General features: G+C 30.5%; 1 protein-coding gene across 10 annotated transcripts in view; it reads left to right on the top strand.

The window, feature by feature from the left end:
* LOC118183128 (uncharacterized) overlaps positions 1-20257 on the top strand; it is a 412812-nt gene that overhangs the window by 156024 nt on the left and 236531 nt on the right. For 4 of the 10 annotated variants that reach the window (XM_035352584.2, XM_035352566.2, XM_035352573.2 and 1 more), the window contains exon 1: positions 10029-10762. The exons of 3 other annotated variants lie outside the window; for them this stretch is intronic. In XM_035352584.2, coding sequence (XP_035208475.1) covers positions 10615-10762 — 148 coding nt within the window. In that variant the 5' untranslated portion in view covers positions 10029-10614. 3 more of the 10 variants (XM_085807734.1, XM_035352596.2, XM_035352590.2) reach the window with 2 other exon arrangements.

Raw genomic sequence — 20257 nt, 5'->3', positions numbered from 1 at the left:
GTGTTTTTTAGTCTACAAAAAGTACCATCGCGTTTCAAATATTGCAGTTTTGCTTTGCGATGTATGTAAATGTTTCTGTTGCTTTTGAAACGATTTACGTTCAGTTTTGTTTCCCTGTTTTTGCAGCTATCTGCATATTTTATATCAAAATATGTCACAGAAGCAGAATTTTATTCCACAAATATTATATTCACAGACTTATGAATTTGTGATACTTTCTATAAAGGGCATAGATTGCAATTCACATGTGAAATATTTTTTTAAGTGCAAAACATGGAAGATAGATTTAAGGTACTTAGCACTTTAAAACACAGGGATGTAATCTTTTTCCGCGTGTTTATAATTTTTGTTAAATTTCACCAAGGTTTGATATTTTGTTTTGACTGCCTTCTATTTAAATATGAGTTATGTGTAATGTGTAAATATGCATCTATTCCAAAGATCTATTGTATTAGGCAATTGCATCTTTCGCTTCCTTTTTCCTCCCATGTGGCTAGAAATTAAGATGCATTCAGTTTTCATATTATGTATTTGATGATTTAAGAATGTTTGACACAATATTAATTATATAATTAATAAGTATATATAAAATGTATTTCTTTTTTTACACCTGAAATTATGAACAGGTACATCCTCTTATGCATAAGGGTAATGGTTTTATTGAGTAATTACGAAAGGTATTAAGAAAGATATTCAAGTAAACAGAGAATATTAAAGATGATCCGTTCATTTGAATATTTTTGTAGTAATTAATTATCTTATGACATTTTGTTGAGTAGCCTTCCAAGATTTTTCATAATTAGTTGGTATACACTGGTGACATGGTGACAGGGCATTTTCAGAACATTTGGTGTCACCTGAATTGGCAATAAACGACAACCAGCTTGAATCCATAAAGCTGAAAGAAATAATGATTCAGTAGCTGTAATTTTTTTTTCTGTTGTATAAATAATATTCTTAATTAAAGTACATATCCTCCTCCCCCCAAGTGTAAATCTAGCTAGGTTAATGCACTGCGGCTATATCCAGTAAAAGAAATGTGTATAGAAATTCCGAACTAAAAGGCTAGATTTTTTTCCCTTTCTGTCTTAGCTACAACTGGCTGTTTGTATGTGTATGTGCATGTATATATATGCGTGTGTGCGCGCCGCCTAAACGGTATAGTGGTTAGTGAAGCCTACTGCGGTGCCAAAGGGCCTGGGTTCAAATTCCAGAAAAGGCATGGTTGTAACTGCTCGTCCCTTCATAGGAGGCAACGGTGGCCGCCTATTTAGGTGTCTTCACAATAAAAAGGCTACCACTTCTTGCCTAAGGAGTAACCAGTGCTGAATAAGCAATAATATATATAAAAGAGAATATGCGTATAAATGTGAATAAAAGAGATAAAGAGAATATGTGTACATGTGTATGCGTGTGGGTGCATTCTCGCAGACTACCGACCAACCGAAATCTTGAAATATGTTTTAATGCGACCATCAAAATATCTAACTTCGCTACTAAATTAAAATATTTTATGTACTAAAACAAGTCAAAGGACTTGCATTTCCTTTTATTTTATCGGAAACAGTTGTTAATCAGTTCTGATGCATTAGTTTTATCCTCTGTGACCGTGGTGTAGGTTTATTATGCAGTTCTCTTATTTAATGCATTTCTTAACTGTTTACACAAATATTTTCTCTTGGTGGGGTTTCATAAGCTGATGATGTTTTACAAGTCAGTGTGTTCAAGTTGAATCAAAGGTAGTTCATTCTATTTTTGATGTTTGCAACTGATATTTTCTTTATTCTAAGAAAGAAATTAATTCTTAATTTTGGAAATAATAAGGTAATTGATTTACTTCATGGAATTCAAACTGTTTTAGGAAGTGAAGTGATTAATGAACAGATAAGATCAAGTAGGCTGACTTCATGAACGTTTTAGTAAATTGTTAGTGTTTTAAAATTAACCAAATAAAATTTATAATGAATGTTTCAAGAATATGAATGAATGTTTAATAATATGATTGAACATTTTAATAATACGACTGAACGTTTTAATAATATTCTTTCCCCTTTTATCTATGACAGAAAATTCTCCACTGACAGTATTTCTGAAAACTAACTGCAATATAAATTTTTAAACATTGCTACCCGATTCTATACTTATGTTTATGAATTCATAATTTTGTCACTACCATATATTAATTGCTTACTACATTTTTATTTCCTATTTTAGTGTACTACATATCGTACTTTTGCTTTAATATTTTTTTAACCGATGCCGAGAGCCTTGAATAGGATAAAACCGTTATGCAAGTTGATAATCCACCACCCATAATCTAAGACGACCGCATCAACAGAGGCTCCAAATCGTTTGGAACCATGGGTCTTAAAGATAATGCACTATGCGTGTGTATATACACATACAATGCACGCACACGTACATATTTCTGTATTAAAAAAATTGCAGAAAATGTTTCTAAGGCAGTCCATTTGAAATACAACAGGCATTACCTAGTTCCAAGCCAGATCCATAACCAAAATTCATGAAAACATATACACAGTTGTTACTGTATTTCTGACATTCTTGGAAATACCGGTAAGGTTGATATCTCTCATAAACTGTTGAGTTCGGGGAGCCGAATTATCTTAAAACATTGACCGCTACAACTTTCTGGATAAAAGAGAATAGCAGTATCGAAGGCTGAGAAATCTGCAAAATATGGTGGTTGCGGCATGGCAAACATCAGTATCTATCATTGAAAACCCAAAATTTTTTGCTGAAATATTCTTTACTCAAAGGTATGACGTTGCGCTGAATGATGTAAAAGACGTTTTGAATCTGTTTGTACTACAAATACGAACTCCGTTGTCCAGCATATCTGTTCTTGCACCTTCATATATAGTTTTGACAGCTTTAAATTAAACTGTGATTTTTTTTTCCTCTCCAAAAAATAAATTTTGCTCTTAAAGCTTAGTTTAATTAGTACTAACAAAATTTTAACATCTTGTAATATGTATATGTAATAATTTTAATTTGTAGTATGTATAAATGGAGGAAGAGGGATTTTGATTCTAATAAAATAAATGAAATAAAGTGTTAAAATAATTTATCTGATACTTTCTTTAATAACGGCTTCGATTTATTAACATCAATAGCATTCCAGCTTTTTTTTTGATTGGGCTAGTAATATGCAATTTAATTTTTTTCCTAATTAAAATTTTCTTAGATATTATTAATTTTCTGAACTGTGCATTCGTTAGCTGAAAAACAAGGATTATTTTTACATTTCTTGAGATACCAGCCCCTTGAAGAAGAAGTCTGGGGAAAATAATTTTTTTTAATAAAAGAAATCCACATTTTCCTAATTTTTTGGACTTGTTGTTTTTACGCTGTTGATCGAGATTCCTTTTTGTTCTGCTTTGCTTCTCTACGAATGTTTTTTTAAAATAACTGTCGATTTTAATTTTTTTTAAAAATTTAAGCACTAAATTATTTATTTAATTTTTTTTTCTATTTATTTCAATTTTATGCATTTGTTTGCACTCTTTTAAACGAATTCCATTTAAATTCTACTGTATCTGAGTGTTTTTTAATTTGCTTTCTATTTTAATTTTAAATTATTTCCATTCAATTACACTATCAGCGCGGGAATTTGCTTCCGATTTTTTTAGAACCTATTGATAACTATTTTTATTTATTATATTTTTATATATATATCAGTCGTTGCGTATTGAGTGAGAATTTTAATATATTTCTTGGTTACGTTGCTTGTATTCGTGTTAGTTGTCGAAGGAGTTACTGAAAATCAGTTACCATTAAAAGGTCCTTTAGAAGCTCATTTTTAGTTTGCTGAATGTATATCTCTGTGTTAAGCAAACGATTTTTCTTGTTTGGCTCGTTAAATATTATTTTAGAAATGCGCTACTGTCTTTAATCTTGAATAAATACTCTTATTGCTAATAGCAGTTTTTCCCTTTATGTTCTCTATTTTCATTGAAATATTTGAACAGTCTCCTTTTTGAAAAATTTAAGTTCATTTTTAAGAAGGCTGTCTTTACTCGGATTTTGGCAATGACTTCAAATTATTACGTTTAGCATAAATATTCCCCCTTTCGTTGTCTGTTATGGCCATTGCTTTTGAAAGTTGAAAATACAGAAATGATTGGTGCTTAGTATAGGCATAAATTTCATACTTTTTAGCTTTTAACATGCACTGGGCATTTGTCTCTTCATGTAAGAGTTATTCATTTATATGAAGCATAATGTAATTAGAAAAGATGAGCTATTGCTATGAGATATTTTTATTTATTTATTTAGAAATTTATTTAGCAAATTTGTAACCGTACTTTTATGCATTGTAGCAAAAATTTATTTAGAGGTCAGTGACATTTTTTTTTCACAAATATGCAGTTCAGTGCTGCTTTAAAATAAGTAGCATATGCTTTTTTTTTTTTTTTCTGTTTTCATTTCTTGAAATTTTAGGCGCAGTATTTTTAAAGTAAAAGTAAAAACTTCAAGAAAACCCTAGTTTGGGTTTTTGACCTCTTCTAAGCATTGCGTATTCTTCTGTGAGCACTTATCGAATACAACACCTGCCATCACCCATACTCTCTCCAACCCCATCCGTTTCCTGTTTTCAACCCTTTACATTTTTCTCGTATATAAAAAATCTACGTACCCCCTTCGGTGTCTTTGAACTTTGGTAAGTAATCGAACTCTGAAACAGAATTATTTAAGAATACCTTTATATGCATGCAATTCCTTATTAGTAAATAGTTTTCATTGACATTTTTGCAAAAGTTGAAATCTGGAAAAAAAAAAAAAAAAAAGTATGAAATCTGAAACATCGAAATTTAAAAACTTGAACCCTTGACAATTTTCCCTTCTTAGCGATTTAAAAAAAAAAGGGGAAGAAGCATCTTCTTCGATGTCGTTGAACTTTGGTTAGTAGTTACTTTGAAACATTATATAATTTTTGTTTTAACCTTTGGTGATTTAGCGTTATTATTAAAGTTTAATTAATCTTTTATTTAATTTTTTTATAAAAAAGGGGAGGGGAATAGTTAGCGTTTTCTCTGTCAGATCATCGCATTTCAGTTGAATTTCGAATCAGTAATCAAACTGAGAATTACTTTAGAGTAATTTACATAAATTGTATTTTTCAAAAAGCAAGCAGCTGTTGTTTGTGGGAGAATCCTTTTAAAACCTCCGTTTCTTTCATTATGAATTTATCAAGGGAAAAAATTCAGTTACATATTTCTTTATTAATTTATGTATCCAAATTTAAATTATTTTTCAGTTTGTCTTTAATTTTGTCTTGGGCATCTTTTTTGAGTAAATTTGGACTTCACAAATTTTTAAGCTTATCTGTCCCGATTTAAATTAATTACTTTTATTTTAGCTGCTAGTATTTGTGGATGTATGCAAAATATATTATTTTATTAAAATTATTATTTATTTTTAATCGAAATAATAATTGCAATGAAGGTTATCATTTGAAGTAACCGCGCACGTTTCAAACAGCAAGAGCCTTTGATTGCTTCACGCTTTTGATGCAAATTTATTAGGAATTGAAAGCTCAGGAATTAGTTATAAGCATTTGCTTCATCTAAACATGACTGTTGAAATGTTTTCAGGTATGAAAATTTAATTTTAATATTAAAATAAAGCCATATAATTTGCTAAGATCCTTAGCGACATGCTTTGTTTTCCTTAAACTTTATGTTTACATTTTTATAGGGGCTTTAATGTCAGTGTAAGAGAAGATAAACTTAATATATTCTTAAACCTTTCTTAAATCATATTCTGGCTGTTGGGGAAGACTAGATGATCGAAGAGAGATTTTTCAAGTGTCGACAGGGTTAAGCATATTTTTTACTATTCGATTTTGAAGAATTTGAGTATTATTAAATCTCATTTTATTATTTCTATATTATGTGTGTTCTTGCGTCTTTATAGGGGCGTTGGTTTGAATTAATCTTATGCAAAATTAATTCAAAATCTCGAATTTTATGTGTCTCCTTCATTATTTTGTATTGAAATTTTGGATAGTTAAACAAATTTGAATTTTATATACAAAAACCTAAAGTGTTTTATTGAAGCCATCTTCATTTACAAAAGTTGCTTGATTTTGAATATGCGACTGTATTTAATTATATAATTATGAGTAAGGGTAGACGCTTGATTTTACATTTTCATGGCTGAAGTCTCGTAAAAATATTGGAAATTATGATGAAAGCATGACTGAACATATATTTCTTAGTCTGGATTGCACTGTATGTAATTTGAGGTATTGTTTTAGATTTACAGTTATTATATATTGTACATTATTAATTGCTAGAAGTTGATCGATGGTGTAAAATTTTAGGGATTAATTCTGTCAATGATTGGAGACACTAGTTATTGCATTGTGTAGAACTTAGCAAGTTGTTTGACACATTTGAGCTGTTCCTGACCAAAGCGGCAAATATAAAAACAGCGTTTCTTATAAATTCAGGCAAACTCACATCTATCTTATTTGGCTGCGATATTTCTTAAATATCATAATTTCATGCTTCTAAAGCCTATTATTACCACAGATGCCTTCGCCTGCATCTTAATATGTACGCATGGTCACATTGTTGCAAAGTTTGTTATCTGTCTTTAGGAACAGAGCGCTGAATGTACGAATTAAAAGAACGGAAATAATTATTGTTTTAATGTTATATTCCTTATATGAACTGCTACCATTTTGAAATTTTCCGTGCCGTAGTGCTCTTAATAATATAGTATAATAATCTGGAGGCTTGCTTTTATGGTTATTTTGATTAACGTTTTGTGGTTATAATAGTATTTTCAACAAATTTTGATTGAAGAATATTTAGATGTTAAAGGACGTTCATCAAAAGATATGTTTATAGACTCATAGACGTATTGTAGTATGTTGTCATATGTAAATTAGTATATAAAAAATGGGTTATGATCACAAAAAAAAATCTTTTTCATGATTGCAGAAATAAATGGGAATGAAAAATCCTGTCCAGTTAGATAGAGATTAATAATTAAGTCTCTCTCTCTCTCTCTCTCTCTCTTTTTTTTTTTTTTTTTTGACAGAAGCCTAGATCTTCTACCCGAGCATTGTAAGTACATTTGTTTTTAACTTTATTCCATGTCGGAATCTGTGTTCACTTTCCAAATAACTGTTTTATTACTATTATTATTTCTTCTGTTTTAGTTGTCACTTTCATTATGAAAATTACATATTTAAAGTTTCTTAAAAAATAAATTCTGGAATATTCGAAATGAGTGGCTGTATCATATAATTAAGCTTACCAACTTACAAGGAAATTTAATTTATAACGTATAGCTTATGGAAGAAAATGTTTTATAGCTATGCAATATTTTAGGATGGCTCTGCAGGGAAGGCTTTTTTATTGCAACTAAATATGTAGGCCGCATAAATTCAGCGACTAGCTTTTTTAACTTGAATCCTTTTTTACTGCTTATAATCTCGTTGTCACGACTAATTTTTTATTAATATGTTTTCAGGTTAATGTATTCTAAGTTCCTGTATCACTTCTTCGTGATTTCTCGTCGGAAACGGCTGTGTATTAATGCTAATTGTGATAATTCGCGAGCAAATGGAAATGTGTGGATAAGATTTATTAGCGAAGTCCGCGTTATAGTTTCAGAAACTGACTCGTGCGTTGCCCATGGTCGTGACCAAGGATTTATTTCGAAGAATAATTTTGTTTTCTGAGTTATCCGAAATTTTGGAAAAGAATATTGAGGGTTTAGCTTTAATTGTTTCGTATTAGCTTTAAATTTTCGAACGACTCGTTTTTATTATTATTAAAGATAACGCTTTTAGAAATTTAATGTCCACCTGAAATGAATGCGATAATGCTTATTCATATTATTTGTAATCTGTAATTGGTCTGCACTGTTTCCTTGACATTTAGTTCGCAGTTAAGATTATTCTGATAGTCTGTGTGAAAAATGATAAATTTATCTTTTTATAAAAATTAAATAGTAGGTAGTTAAAATTAATCTTATCTGCTCCAGTGATTTTTGTTAGAAAAGTCGATCAGTTTTGATCAGATTTGGAAAGGGGAGGAGTTTTATTGATTTGTTTGAAATTGCTGATCTTCAAGTTCTGATATGTAATGCAGCTGTAGAAACTGCAGACCAGAGTAAGCTCTCATAAATTTTGAGATTTTCGATTAGAAAGAAAAAGTAAACTTTGAGTATCCTGGTCGTCCCCCCTTTTCTTTCAGCTCGTAATCTTACTTATACTTTTTACGAGTAGCATATAAATGCTTGCATTAAATTAGGTTTTAGGTTATAATAGGTTGAGGAGTTTTAATATTTTGTGATTAAGAAATAATTTCAATATACTGCTTGGTGTCCTGAATCATTTCTTATACTATTGTACATCAGTGTATTTAAATCTAGGATGTAAATATGAAACTCTTGCAATACTCAAATTTTTAGGCAGATAGCCCTCGTGTGCTTTGCCGTGATTAAATAAACCTAACTTGAACTGCTCGGAGAATGCGGCACTATCTCAATTCATAAGTCATTACGTTTCCTTTCAAGAATTTCGATGCCGTTTTGCTGCCCTGAAATCTACGTTTCCATAGCCTTTTAATAATTATTTTCTTGTAATCCAATTATCTAGATTTGAAATTGTAAATTTAGAGAATGCGATCTTTGTACTTAGCGTGGGAAAGCGATGAACATGATTTACAAATATTTATTATGTATAGCTACATTATATTAAGTAAAATATTTTATTAGCGCAGCCCTTTAAATTGGGTAAAACTTCTCAGCTGTGAGTGAAATTCCACGAAATAATCAAAATTCCTTTCTCTGGCTCTTCAGAAAAGAAACTGCAGAAAATGTATTTTACTCATTTTTTAAGTGCTTATTTAGTGTAGGGTTTTGATATAATATTTAATACATTTGCAAACTATTTAAAGCATTAAAAATGTAATGGTATTGAAAAATGACAAAATGCTTAGTTTGGTTTGGATTACTTGATTATAGCAAAGTACACTAAAGCTAGCTGCCTATGGGAATCTTTCATGGAGGGCTTATTACTAAGGGATCTTTTTACTAATGTATGAGGGAAAAACATAAAAACCTCATGTAGTGGGTAGGAATAGAGCTCAAGAACTACAGTATTTTATGGTATAAAGAATCTTAGAAATCATTGAAGACGAGATAAGAGTGAAGCTTTCTTTGAGCTGTATAACTAAAAAAAAGGACATTCATTCCAAATGTGTTGTTAGACGTAAACGATTATTCTACATCGAAGTATGTAATAATGGCATTAAAAACGTATTTTATTGATTAAAATATTGGTGCACATGTTTATAAAAATTATCAAGTTATGAATCACACGAATTAGATGGACCATAAATTACATCAATTAGAAATACTATTAAAAAGTAATTAATGTAAATTATTTAGAAGTATGGCCGTTGCTTTTAAATATTTCAGTTAGTGAAACAGCATAAAGATTTAATTTGAAAGGTTGACTTTTTGGCAACAGTTTTAACAAGTGGAAGTTTGCCTGGTTGCGTAATGTAACATAACAAGACCCGAAAAAAACTATAGACATTTTTAACGTCAGAATTTTTTTTAAATTATATTTTTAACTGATTGATACGTTTTATTCCCTTCTAATTTTTTTTAATTCATTTATTTTTGAACATTTTAGTTTTTGGCTTTTAAATAGAGCTCGAGAGAACAATATCTTTCTCATAGTATTCGCGAAAAAAAAGTGGTGTGCAATATATATTTACGTTGTACACAAACATTGTCGCGCGGAAATCGGATGTCTCTCTAACCCGATAGCTTTAGGTTTTGCGGTATCCACGTTATAGCCTCATTATCAAGGAGAGAAAGATTAATTTACCTGATTGGCTTAGGCGGCGTAAATTTTAATTTTCAACCATTTGCAATGTTAAAAAGATGCAAATGAAAGCATCTCGTTAGCGAGAGTGCAGATGCAGCGCCACCTAGGATTCGGAGCGGTGTCGAGGATAAGGAGCAAAGCAGAGGAAGCAGCAGACGCACGAGGTTGGTGGACCGATCAACAACGTATGACGAGGCTGCTCTGCGAAGTCGACGTTTCTTCTTCGTCCGTTCCCATTAAATGAAACTCATTTATCACTTCACCATCTGTTAGTGATCAACTGCAATGCTTCTTCGCCACGAGACTGACCTACGGAAGAGTTATACAAATTTAAAAGGACAGTGTTGTGTTTATGTCCGAGCGGGGAATGAAATATTTCTGCTGATGGCTTGTACACTTATCAGCTGATTTCTTCTCTCTCGGCACCTCTCCTTGTGTCCAATCCCCATTTAAGAGTTGTCCAGATGTCAGCCGGACGATGTGCTTGGCTAAAATCTGTTGTGATCCGAGGACATTTCTCGCAGCGCCAACAAACGCGCAGGTTAGCAGACGAAAAAGTGATCTTCACAACTGTATCGCTGGCGAAGTAGGGTTAGTGGAGAAACTCTTACCCGACGGTTAGCCAACCGATCGCCGGGTCTTGTCGTTCATGTATCGTGAGTCCATTGAACAAATTTCAGTGCTTTTATCCGCCGCGAGAGTTCACTCTGACTTTTCTCGATGGTACTTTGATGGATCGGTCAGTTCGGGAGCCCGTAGATTTTTGCACCGCATCCAATTCGTCGGACATTCAGCTTCCAGGACCTAGCGGTGGACATTCGGGACCTAGCACGCCCCTCTCTGCGGGACGGCTACTCTCGAGAAATGCGAACGGGACAAGTAAGTACAGAGCAATTTCACAAGCATCTTCGGGCTTATCTCGCTAATATTCCACCCATAACTAAAATATTTTGTGCTTTGTTTCTGCTGCCAGTCACATTACAATGATAACTAGTGAAATTTACACTTTTATTGCCATAATTAACGTTTTCTAACGAATGACAGTTCTTCAAAGCGGTAAGTGAAATAAGCTATATTTAGTTTTTGAAACTTTTGTGCATGCTGCGATTGTGGGAATGTTAGTAATTATTTTGTGTGTTGTGTATCAGTGATAAGTGTCTTTTTAAAAAAAACAAGAGGCTCCATTGTAATTATCCTTTCCTCATAACATTAACTTTCTTGTATATTAAAACCAGAATGTCATTTAAAAATAAATATGCATCAAATGTTATAAAATTTTAAATAGTGTGTAGATGTGTGTCATTAAAAATGCAAGTAAAGCTCTAAAATAAGATCTCCTTATTACTGTTAGATAAGATCTTGTATTAATTTTGAAAGGGAAAAAATCTTTTGTTTCAAAACACATGCATTTCTTTTATGCATTTATTTTAAACCTAAATATCTTGAGCTTTTATGGAGCTTTGCATTCTGATCTGCCGATTATTTCAACATTTTGCCTAAGATAAATGCTTTGGTGTTTAATGCTTATTGTAGAAGTGTTATGCTAAGCCAGAGTTTGTTTTAGAGCTTATAATATGTTCGTTAATACTGTAAACTAGTCATTCATATAATCTTGTTATGTTGCTTCCTTAATGTCAATATATGCTGGGCAAGAAACATTTATTGCAGTTGCTGTGTGCTGTCCAGTGAGCACTGCTGAAAATTTTAGGAGGGGGAAAAATCTTTTTATATATATAGCACATATAATTCTAATGTATATTCAATGAATTTTAGATCATTCAATATATATATATATATATACACACACACACACAAACACTTGGACAATCTTTTAATTTTTAAGAAAATCCTGTATCATTGACTACCCTCAAAGTCGACAGTTTCATATTAAAATCTATATTAATGTAAGTTTTCTTTTGGAGTAATATAAAATTTTTATTGTTGTATGCATTTTCTATTGATCTGAAAATATCTGAATGAAAATGCGAAAAAAAATTAAACTGTTTAAAGTTATAACTTGCTGCATAGTTATAATAGTTTTTAAAATAGTGGCCAAAGTAGTATTTTACTAAATAACCAAGAATTAGCCTATAAAAACAGTTTGATTATGTTGTGTGTATATTCGTTTTTCCACATAATTTTTTTTTATTTATTTTTATTTGTGAGAGTCAGAATTCAGTGCATGTAGAATTATTAATTATTACAAAATAGAATTTTATATTATCATAAAGGAGAGAAATAGACGTTTTACTCATAATGTATATGCAGTTTGATAGCCCGAAGCTGAGTTTTCCATTAGGTGAAAGAGTTTTTAAAGAAAGAAAAAATTTTTAAACTCGTAAAATTAATTTAGGCTTAAAACCATTGAGGTTTCCAAAAAATGTAATATTAAAAGGTTTGAGTTTGTGGAACTAATCTTGCATTGCATAAGCATTATAATGTAATTAATAGATATCCAATTCCTGTGGTCATGAATTTCTGTAGTAAGCTGTGAAGTCTGTATGTGTAATTTTCTGTTACCAGTCGTATGACTTTTTATTTGAAAACTTACGATTCTTTGGTGTCGTAACTATGGATTGATATTCCATATGAGATTTCGGTGATGGAATTTATTTTTAGAATTTGTTTTAGTAGATATGCAACTATGTATTTTTTCTTAAATAATTTTGCACTTGTGTACTATTTCTTATTTGTGCGTTTTTGTGTGTGATGCAAAGCTTCCGCAAGATTTGCCATTCTTGACAGGGTGCTTATAACTTTTTTATTTAAAGTATATAAAGCTGTCATTGATAAGGTAAATTATGAAACTTGAGCTGTGTTATGTGACATGAATTATTTGAACTGGATCATTTTTTCATGGCAAAGGTTATTAACACTACCAGACAGCCCATGCAGCTCATTTGACTTGCCTGTTAATATATATTTTTTTAATAATACAAATGCATGTTTGGTAAAAAATATGTTTAGTTTGTGAAAATGTGTATGATTTAGAGCTAAGTTCCCCTCTCTCCCTAAATTATATTTAGTATAAACACTGTTTTCACACAATTGAAATTTCTGTTTGTTTTGGAAATAATAGGCTTATATTGATAGTTAATTGGTGTGGGAAATAATAGGTGTACATTGACAGTTAATTGATGCAATGTTTTTTGAAGCTTTAAATGTGCATTTTGGCTCGGCTTAGATGAGTAAAAGCGAGTTGCTAAATACTTAAAAGTTTACATCGTGGTTACAGTTTAATTGCTGATGAAAATGTAACTTGATTTGCTTGCTTTTGCATGCATCCTTATTTAAAACAATTAAAATGATACTATGCAGCTACAAATTTAAGGCAATCTCACAAAATACTTAAGTTGTAGGATCTTTTTTCCCCTACACTTAATGTATTTTTTAATTTATTACTCTTTTAATCTTTTCATTAGCTTGTCTGATTTAAATAATTTTGAATTCTACTTTTGTAGTAATGTTTTAATTAACTATAAAATAATATATTTTGACTGTTTGTCATTAAATATTTTTCGAATCGCATTTTATTTTGATATTTTAAAAAATGGTGTATGGTAATTGGGCTGTGACTAGTAAATGTAAAAACATATTATAAAAGTTATTTCTTTTTGAAAATATTGTTTCTTTTATTAATGGAATAACTGCAGCTGCATTTGCACTGTTTCTCGCCAAAGAATAAAAATACTCCTGGGATTTTCAAGGCATGTAAATTAAATCTCTTGGTATTCTTCTAAAGATTTCCTTAATATTTTGAATAAAATGCTTACTCAAAATAATTCATATGTTACATGTGTGATGAGTTTATTGGAATTGCTCTAAAATAATATAAATAATAAATGTACAGGAAAACTATTGCTAGACTAATGTAATAACTAAAGAATTGCATTTTGCAGCTTATATTGTGAACTAATAATTTAATTAATATCATTTCATATGTAATTTACATTTGCTGAATATTTTTATATTTTAGTATGTAGGTATTTTTGAAATGCTTTGAGCAAAGGTTTAAGGTCTATGTGTTTTCACCCTTATATAAAACATCGGTTTCAATCTGTATCAATCTTTTCCTGTGTATAGTCCTCAGTGGTCGTTTAATACAGTTGATCAGTTTAAATTGTCATTTATATAACAAATCTATCATTTAGTTGTTATGTGCGAGCCTACTGGTAATCGAGCAATAAAGTCACTGAACATTCATAGTTTGACTCTTTGGTGTCCTTTGCGGTCAGATTGAATGGCTGCATGGGAGTTTTCCCGATTTCACCATGTGTAATGCAGATATCAGCCACTTTCCCTTTAAAAATCCTCTACGAAGGTATCCCTTTCAACAGGCAGATAGTATTTGAGTTGCTTTGCCCTAATCAATTAACTTAACCTTTACTCTATGCATTATTAAATTCATTATATATTCCTCCCATCAAATTAATAAACAGAATTCATTAATGTTTAAATGATTGTTTTATATATAAAGTAAATTCAGCCTTTAAATACAAATACGAATTTTTCATTTAGCTAGTTTATTTAAAAATTATAATGGGAATTGAGAATAGATTTAATCATTTGTGCATTATGTAAGCACTACAAAAAGAACAAAAGTAAAGATGAAGTTAATTTTTCTTAATTTATCTTATTATTAAAAATTAGTATTGAATTAATATTTCTGTGAGCATAATATGAATAAAGATATTAAATAATATTTATTTAATATTTTTATTTTATAATATTTAATACATGAAACATATTAAATAATTGTGAAACTAGTTCATTATTGAAGTTTCTAATTTTTGAGATTTTAGAATTTTTTATCTTGGGAAGGTAATTACTTACAAAAATAGTGACAATAAAAGGGTTTTCATACCACAATATCTACATTTTGTGTTGGTAGTAACTGTGTTGTGGTTTAGCTCTTTATTTTAAAATTTTAAGTTTTTTCCCCAAAATAAATGTATTTTTGGCATCATGCTAAATTATAAGAAAAAAAAAAAAAAAAAAAAAAAAAATGTGCTTTTCTCCAGTTATGGGATTTTTTTTTAACTGATCTGTGTGAAAAGTGTTCTGTGCAGAGTTGAAGAAAATTGTTATTATTAAAAGTTAAACTGCAAATATGTATGCTTAAAGATCATTTAAAGCCTATCTAGGAAAGAGAGGTGTTTCAGTCAGGAAGAACAGTGCATGGCTTTGTGAAGTGATGAAATAATTGTCTCACCATTTATGTTTTGAAATGAATTAAATATTACACATTAATCCTTTGACTACTTAATGAGACATATACGTCCCACTAAAAGTTTAAAAAATACTGCCGAGTTAAAAAGTACTTAGAATCTCCTAAATTGTGGGGATTAGCTTCCAATAGTTGGAAAATCAAGATGCTGCTCTGCTCGTTGTAACCTGTGGCTGTGTCCCAGCCATAGTTAATGGTTATATTCAACTATGGCTGGGACCTTGTGTCCCAGCCTTTAGCTTGAAAACTGTTTGTTGAAAAAATCCCAAATGCTAAATTTACCTTATTTATTACATATTTTGTTCACTTGGATAAAAAAAGGGGTATTTTTTTTAATTTGCAGTCAAAAGGTTAAGATAATAACTTCTAGAATGATCAAAACATGTTTTTACAAAAATTTTTAAACCTGGAAATATAAGAATGCAGCTGATTGACATTTTTTCTGGTCATTTCCCAATGGCTTATAATATTAATTAAAGTAAATATTATTTTTAACTATATTTTATTCAGTGGCTGTTTTTTTAATTGTATTTAATAGCATTAGTTCTATTGCACTAGATTCCTGCTTTGTGTAAACACAATGAACTTTCTGATGACTATGCACGGTTCCAAATAATTTTGGTGTCGGATGGAGGTAATAACCTTAAAAACATAATATTTGATACTAGTGTGTATCTAGTTCCTTTCAGATTTGATTGTTATAGGAAGGTGGGATCATCAGAGGGTTCATTGTATATTTATTGAAATATCCTCAGAACTTTTCCAAAATTTTAGGAAATTCTTTGGCATTAACAAAATTATAGTGATTTTAAAATAGAATTTTGTAAAATTTCAACATAAATATTGACAGTAATTTCAAGCCAATCTTTGATAGTTGGCTGGTTAGCAGTCTTACTGCAAATGTTTTCATTCATGGGTTGGTGTGGATATTTGTGATGCCTCAAGCAGGGCCAGTATTAGACTTTTTGCTGCCTGGTGCAAACTCTGAAAATCTAAAATTCTACTGCCCGGTTCCTTCCAAAATTCTAAAAATTATGCTGCACAGTATGATCACACAAGTATCGCCAGCCATGGCTCCAGGAAAGGTATGATTGTTCGTGAGAGGAAAATCTTTGCTAAATGGTATCTGGTGATTGAAAAGCTTTTTTTAGAGGTTGTTTGCAGAGAATGATATTATGAAACCCTCAATTTCAATCTGGAGTGCTTGTGGCCAAAACTGAGATGGAACTCAAGCAGTTGACACTAATGTATTTTGCTTGTATTAAATAATCTGATCTACTTCTAAATGCCAAGAATTTAATTATCAAAATACATTTGGCAAGTAGGATAAAATGTCTCTTTCTAGCACTTTGGTAAGTTTATTGAAATTATGTTATCATAAAGTATGAAAAATTTAAGGGGAGTTTTCAACCTAAATTGAAACTTTTTTGGTACTGTTCTGTTATCGGGACGGGATTCAGAATGTATGCGGGTTTGTATACATATATGTGTATATGTATGAACACATATACATCTGTGCTTGCATGTATTACATGTGTACATGAACATGTACATCCATTTATACATGTATACATTACATGCTTTCTGAATGCAGTCTAGGTAACAGAACAATACCACTTTTTATGGTATAGCAAAAAAGTTATGACATTAAATGTCTGAGACTTCTTTTTAAATGAAGAAACATCTATGATCTATCATCCTGAGTTAACAAAAGTACGTTATTTAAATTTTCTTCTAATATAAAAAGTATGCAATAGGTGCATAATTTTGGGGTATCATATGGGACCTTTTGTGTTTTTCTAAGATACTTTATATTCCTTGCTATAGCACCAAACTTAAACTCTTCTAAGCTAAATTTTTAACAATTTTTCATGTAATTATTTTTTCGAGATAATGCAGATTATGCTATGATAAGCAGATTAGTTTACGATATGTGGCTTAAAATATCTTGTCATTAAAATAAGATGAACTGGATTTTAAATCACTAATAATACTTGTATCTTTAATTTTGTGATAAACATATCTGAATTTGTATACCGAAATAATTGGCAGGTGCTCAGGTTTTGACTATAGGGACAAGCAAAGTAACCTTGATGTGTCTAGAAATTGTACTCAATCATAATAACTTTAGTAGATTGGTAGGATCAACTCTTTTTACATTGGCCTCATATCAGTCATGGTTTAATACCATCAAATCAGAAATTTTTTTTGACCTAACCACTTTTGAGAGAGAATCATTACAACTCTTGCTGCAACTGCACTAAACATGAACCAGGAAACAGAGTTCTGATAACTGCAGGGCAACCAATAGAGCTCATATTTAACCCCTTAACTGCCACGGGCGTATATATACGCCTTGCTCAGCCGATGCGTTAACTGCCCCAGGCGTATATATACGTCCTTCTAAACTGCTATCATTTGCTGCTACACCTAAAATTATTCGCAAAGTTAACGCGTCGGCTGCGCATCTGGGGCAGTTAACGCATCGGCTGAACAAGGCGTGTATATATGCCCGCGGCAGTTAAGGGGTTAAATTTATTAATAATGTACTAAATTTGAGTATTGATGTTTATTTTGCAGTATAAATTGTTAAGGTTTCTCAAACATTTTTTTTTTCAACTAAACTACTTTTTCCCCACTTTTCAAACAGTTTCTTGAATTGACAGAAGTAATTAATAAATAAAAAAAGAAGTAAAATTGAGTGCAAAGCTGTTGCGCATCGAAGAATATAAAATGTTTGTTTGGACATCATTTTCTGAAAATGCCTTTTTAAATTTTATTCGTATCTGTCCTGAACCTAAAAAGTGGCTGTTAAAATTAATTGCTGTCTCAGAAGAAAATGTTTTCTGAAGCTCCTGTTTGAAGCATATTTTCAAGTCTAGAAAATTTTTATCAATATATGCAGCTGATGCTGTCTTGCTTTAGTAGAACCTGTTGTGATTTTTTTTTTTTTTTTTTTTTTACAGTAGAAAAATATTATTAAATAAAAGTGTCAAAGGGAAAAAAATTAAGTGTCAAGATCTTTTGAAACTACCTTGTAAGTTCTAGTATTTGTTCAAACATTGTTTTGACTAATTTTATTTAGCCATCCAAATGACCATTTGCCTTTTAAAACTTCACAAAGACAAATGGTCAGTTGAAGACTGTCTAAAATTAGTCAAAATAATTTTTGAACCAAATACTAGAATTTGTTTGGCAGTTTGAAAAGAGTTTGCTACCTCTTTTTGTAATTTCCTTAGATATTCATTCATGGGTTCTGATTTAAAATGAATATGCGTACATAGAACCTATGAATTTTTGAAAGGAGGTTTATTAAGTCAAGCAGTACTTTGCTTCTGAATGTGATCAAAATAACTATGTATTTAAAATATGTAAATATTTATCAAGTACTGCTGAATGAATCTAAAATATTTCAATAAGAAAAACGGCAACCTTTAGAAATGAAAGCCCTTGTAGTTATCAAAAATATAAGAGCAAAACACTTTTGCATTTGAAAATACTTTACAAAATATCAAAATGAAGTACTAACTGGTGAGATTTATGACAAATTCATTGCTGAAGTAATATTTGACAGAAATTGATGGAAGTGCAACCTCAAAGTGTTGATGCAAAAGATAAGAAAATTAAAATTACATCCATTTAATTTGTTTTCTAATTAATCACTAAATACTTTTTTTAACATCCAATATTGAAACTTTTTCCAGTAATTTTTCCTACACTAAAATATTAGTGTTTAGATTTTTTTAAATTGTTCTAATCGACAGTATATCTATGCTGCTAAACTGATAACTGTTATTTTACTCAGTTCCTGTTGTTCCCTTTTTTCACTATATTTAATTTTGAGAGGTGTACTTTTTAATGCCATTTATGAACTATAGTTCTTGCTTATTAAGTAGTGCATCATTTTTATACTTTACTTTTTGTCTTAATATCTTAATAATTTGTCTTTTGCCTCAATATTTTTTTTTACTTTTAATAATCAGTAGGTAATAAAACAGAATGCTTAGTTTTCAAATAAGGAATGAGAGAAATACATTGCAGAGTAAAACTTCATAATTAAAATTATAAATGATTATGCCGTTTAGGGAGTTTAATAAGTATTTTAATTGGTAAAAATTGTTAGTAGTAGCGATAAATAAAATAATGCAAAACAATAAATAATATTAAAATATGAAAAGATAAAGTGTTAATAAATCAATGAGTGTGGTTTTTTATGTGATGATATCTTCTCTGAGCTCCAGCTGCACCAGTGGCCAAGTGGTTAGGACCATTGAGTATTGATATTTCCAACGCAAGCGAGTTATCCATCCCCTTAGGCAGTTAGCCCCTCTTGTGTTTTGCCTCATTCGAATAACCTGACCTACCTTGAACTCTTTATACCATATCATAAGAAAAAAATGTAATAACTATATAACAGGCTTATTTTTTATTGCAAAATAACCATATAACAGGTTTATTTTTAATTGCAAAATAACCATATATCAGGCTTATTTTTTATTGCATATTAATTCCCCCCCCTTTTAGCTTATTTTTAGTCCAGAAGGCATATTTCTCAAAATGGCATTTTGTGTCATTTCACAATAAATAGTGAATCACTTTTTAAATTGTTGCTGCCAAATATTGTCACCCTGTATTATATTTAAAGAAATTAAATAATGAAGAATGTATGTATGCTTCTTGCATTGTAAAAAAACGACAGTACCTAGAGCCATTAAATTTTTAATAAAGTAATCTTCCATTCGAACATGGGCACCTAGATGCCTGAATTTTGAATTTGTTTTATTACTTATTTCATATTTTACAAATTTTTAACGAATTTTTGATTAACAAACTTGATTTCAAAGTGAGAAATGGCAACACTGTACGAAAAAAACATTTTCACCTCCAGCGCATAAGACTCTCTATCAGAAATTCTAAAGATATGCTGTTTTTAAATATTTTATTGTGCATTTCAAATTTTGTAAAATTGCTGAATTTTTTATTATCAAACTCTATGATTGCAAAGCGAGCAGTGGCAACACTGTACGGGACTGTTATCTCGAGCGTGCAAGACTGTCTATCAGAAATTCTAAAGATAGGGTGTTTTTTAATATTTTTAACCCAGATGCTCTCGAAATTTGAATGTGTACGTAAATGAAAAAAATGCC

Source organism: Stegodyphus dumicola, chromosome X1, assembly GCF_044657685.1.
Source record: "Stegodyphus dumicola isolate Sdum_Otavi_A_Nest chromosome X1, ASM4465768v1".
Lineage (NCBI taxonomy): Eukaryota > Metazoa > Arthropoda > Arachnida > Araneae > Eresidae > Stegodyphus > Stegodyphus dumicola.
This window is presented reverse-complemented; position numbering and strand designations above follow the sequence as displayed.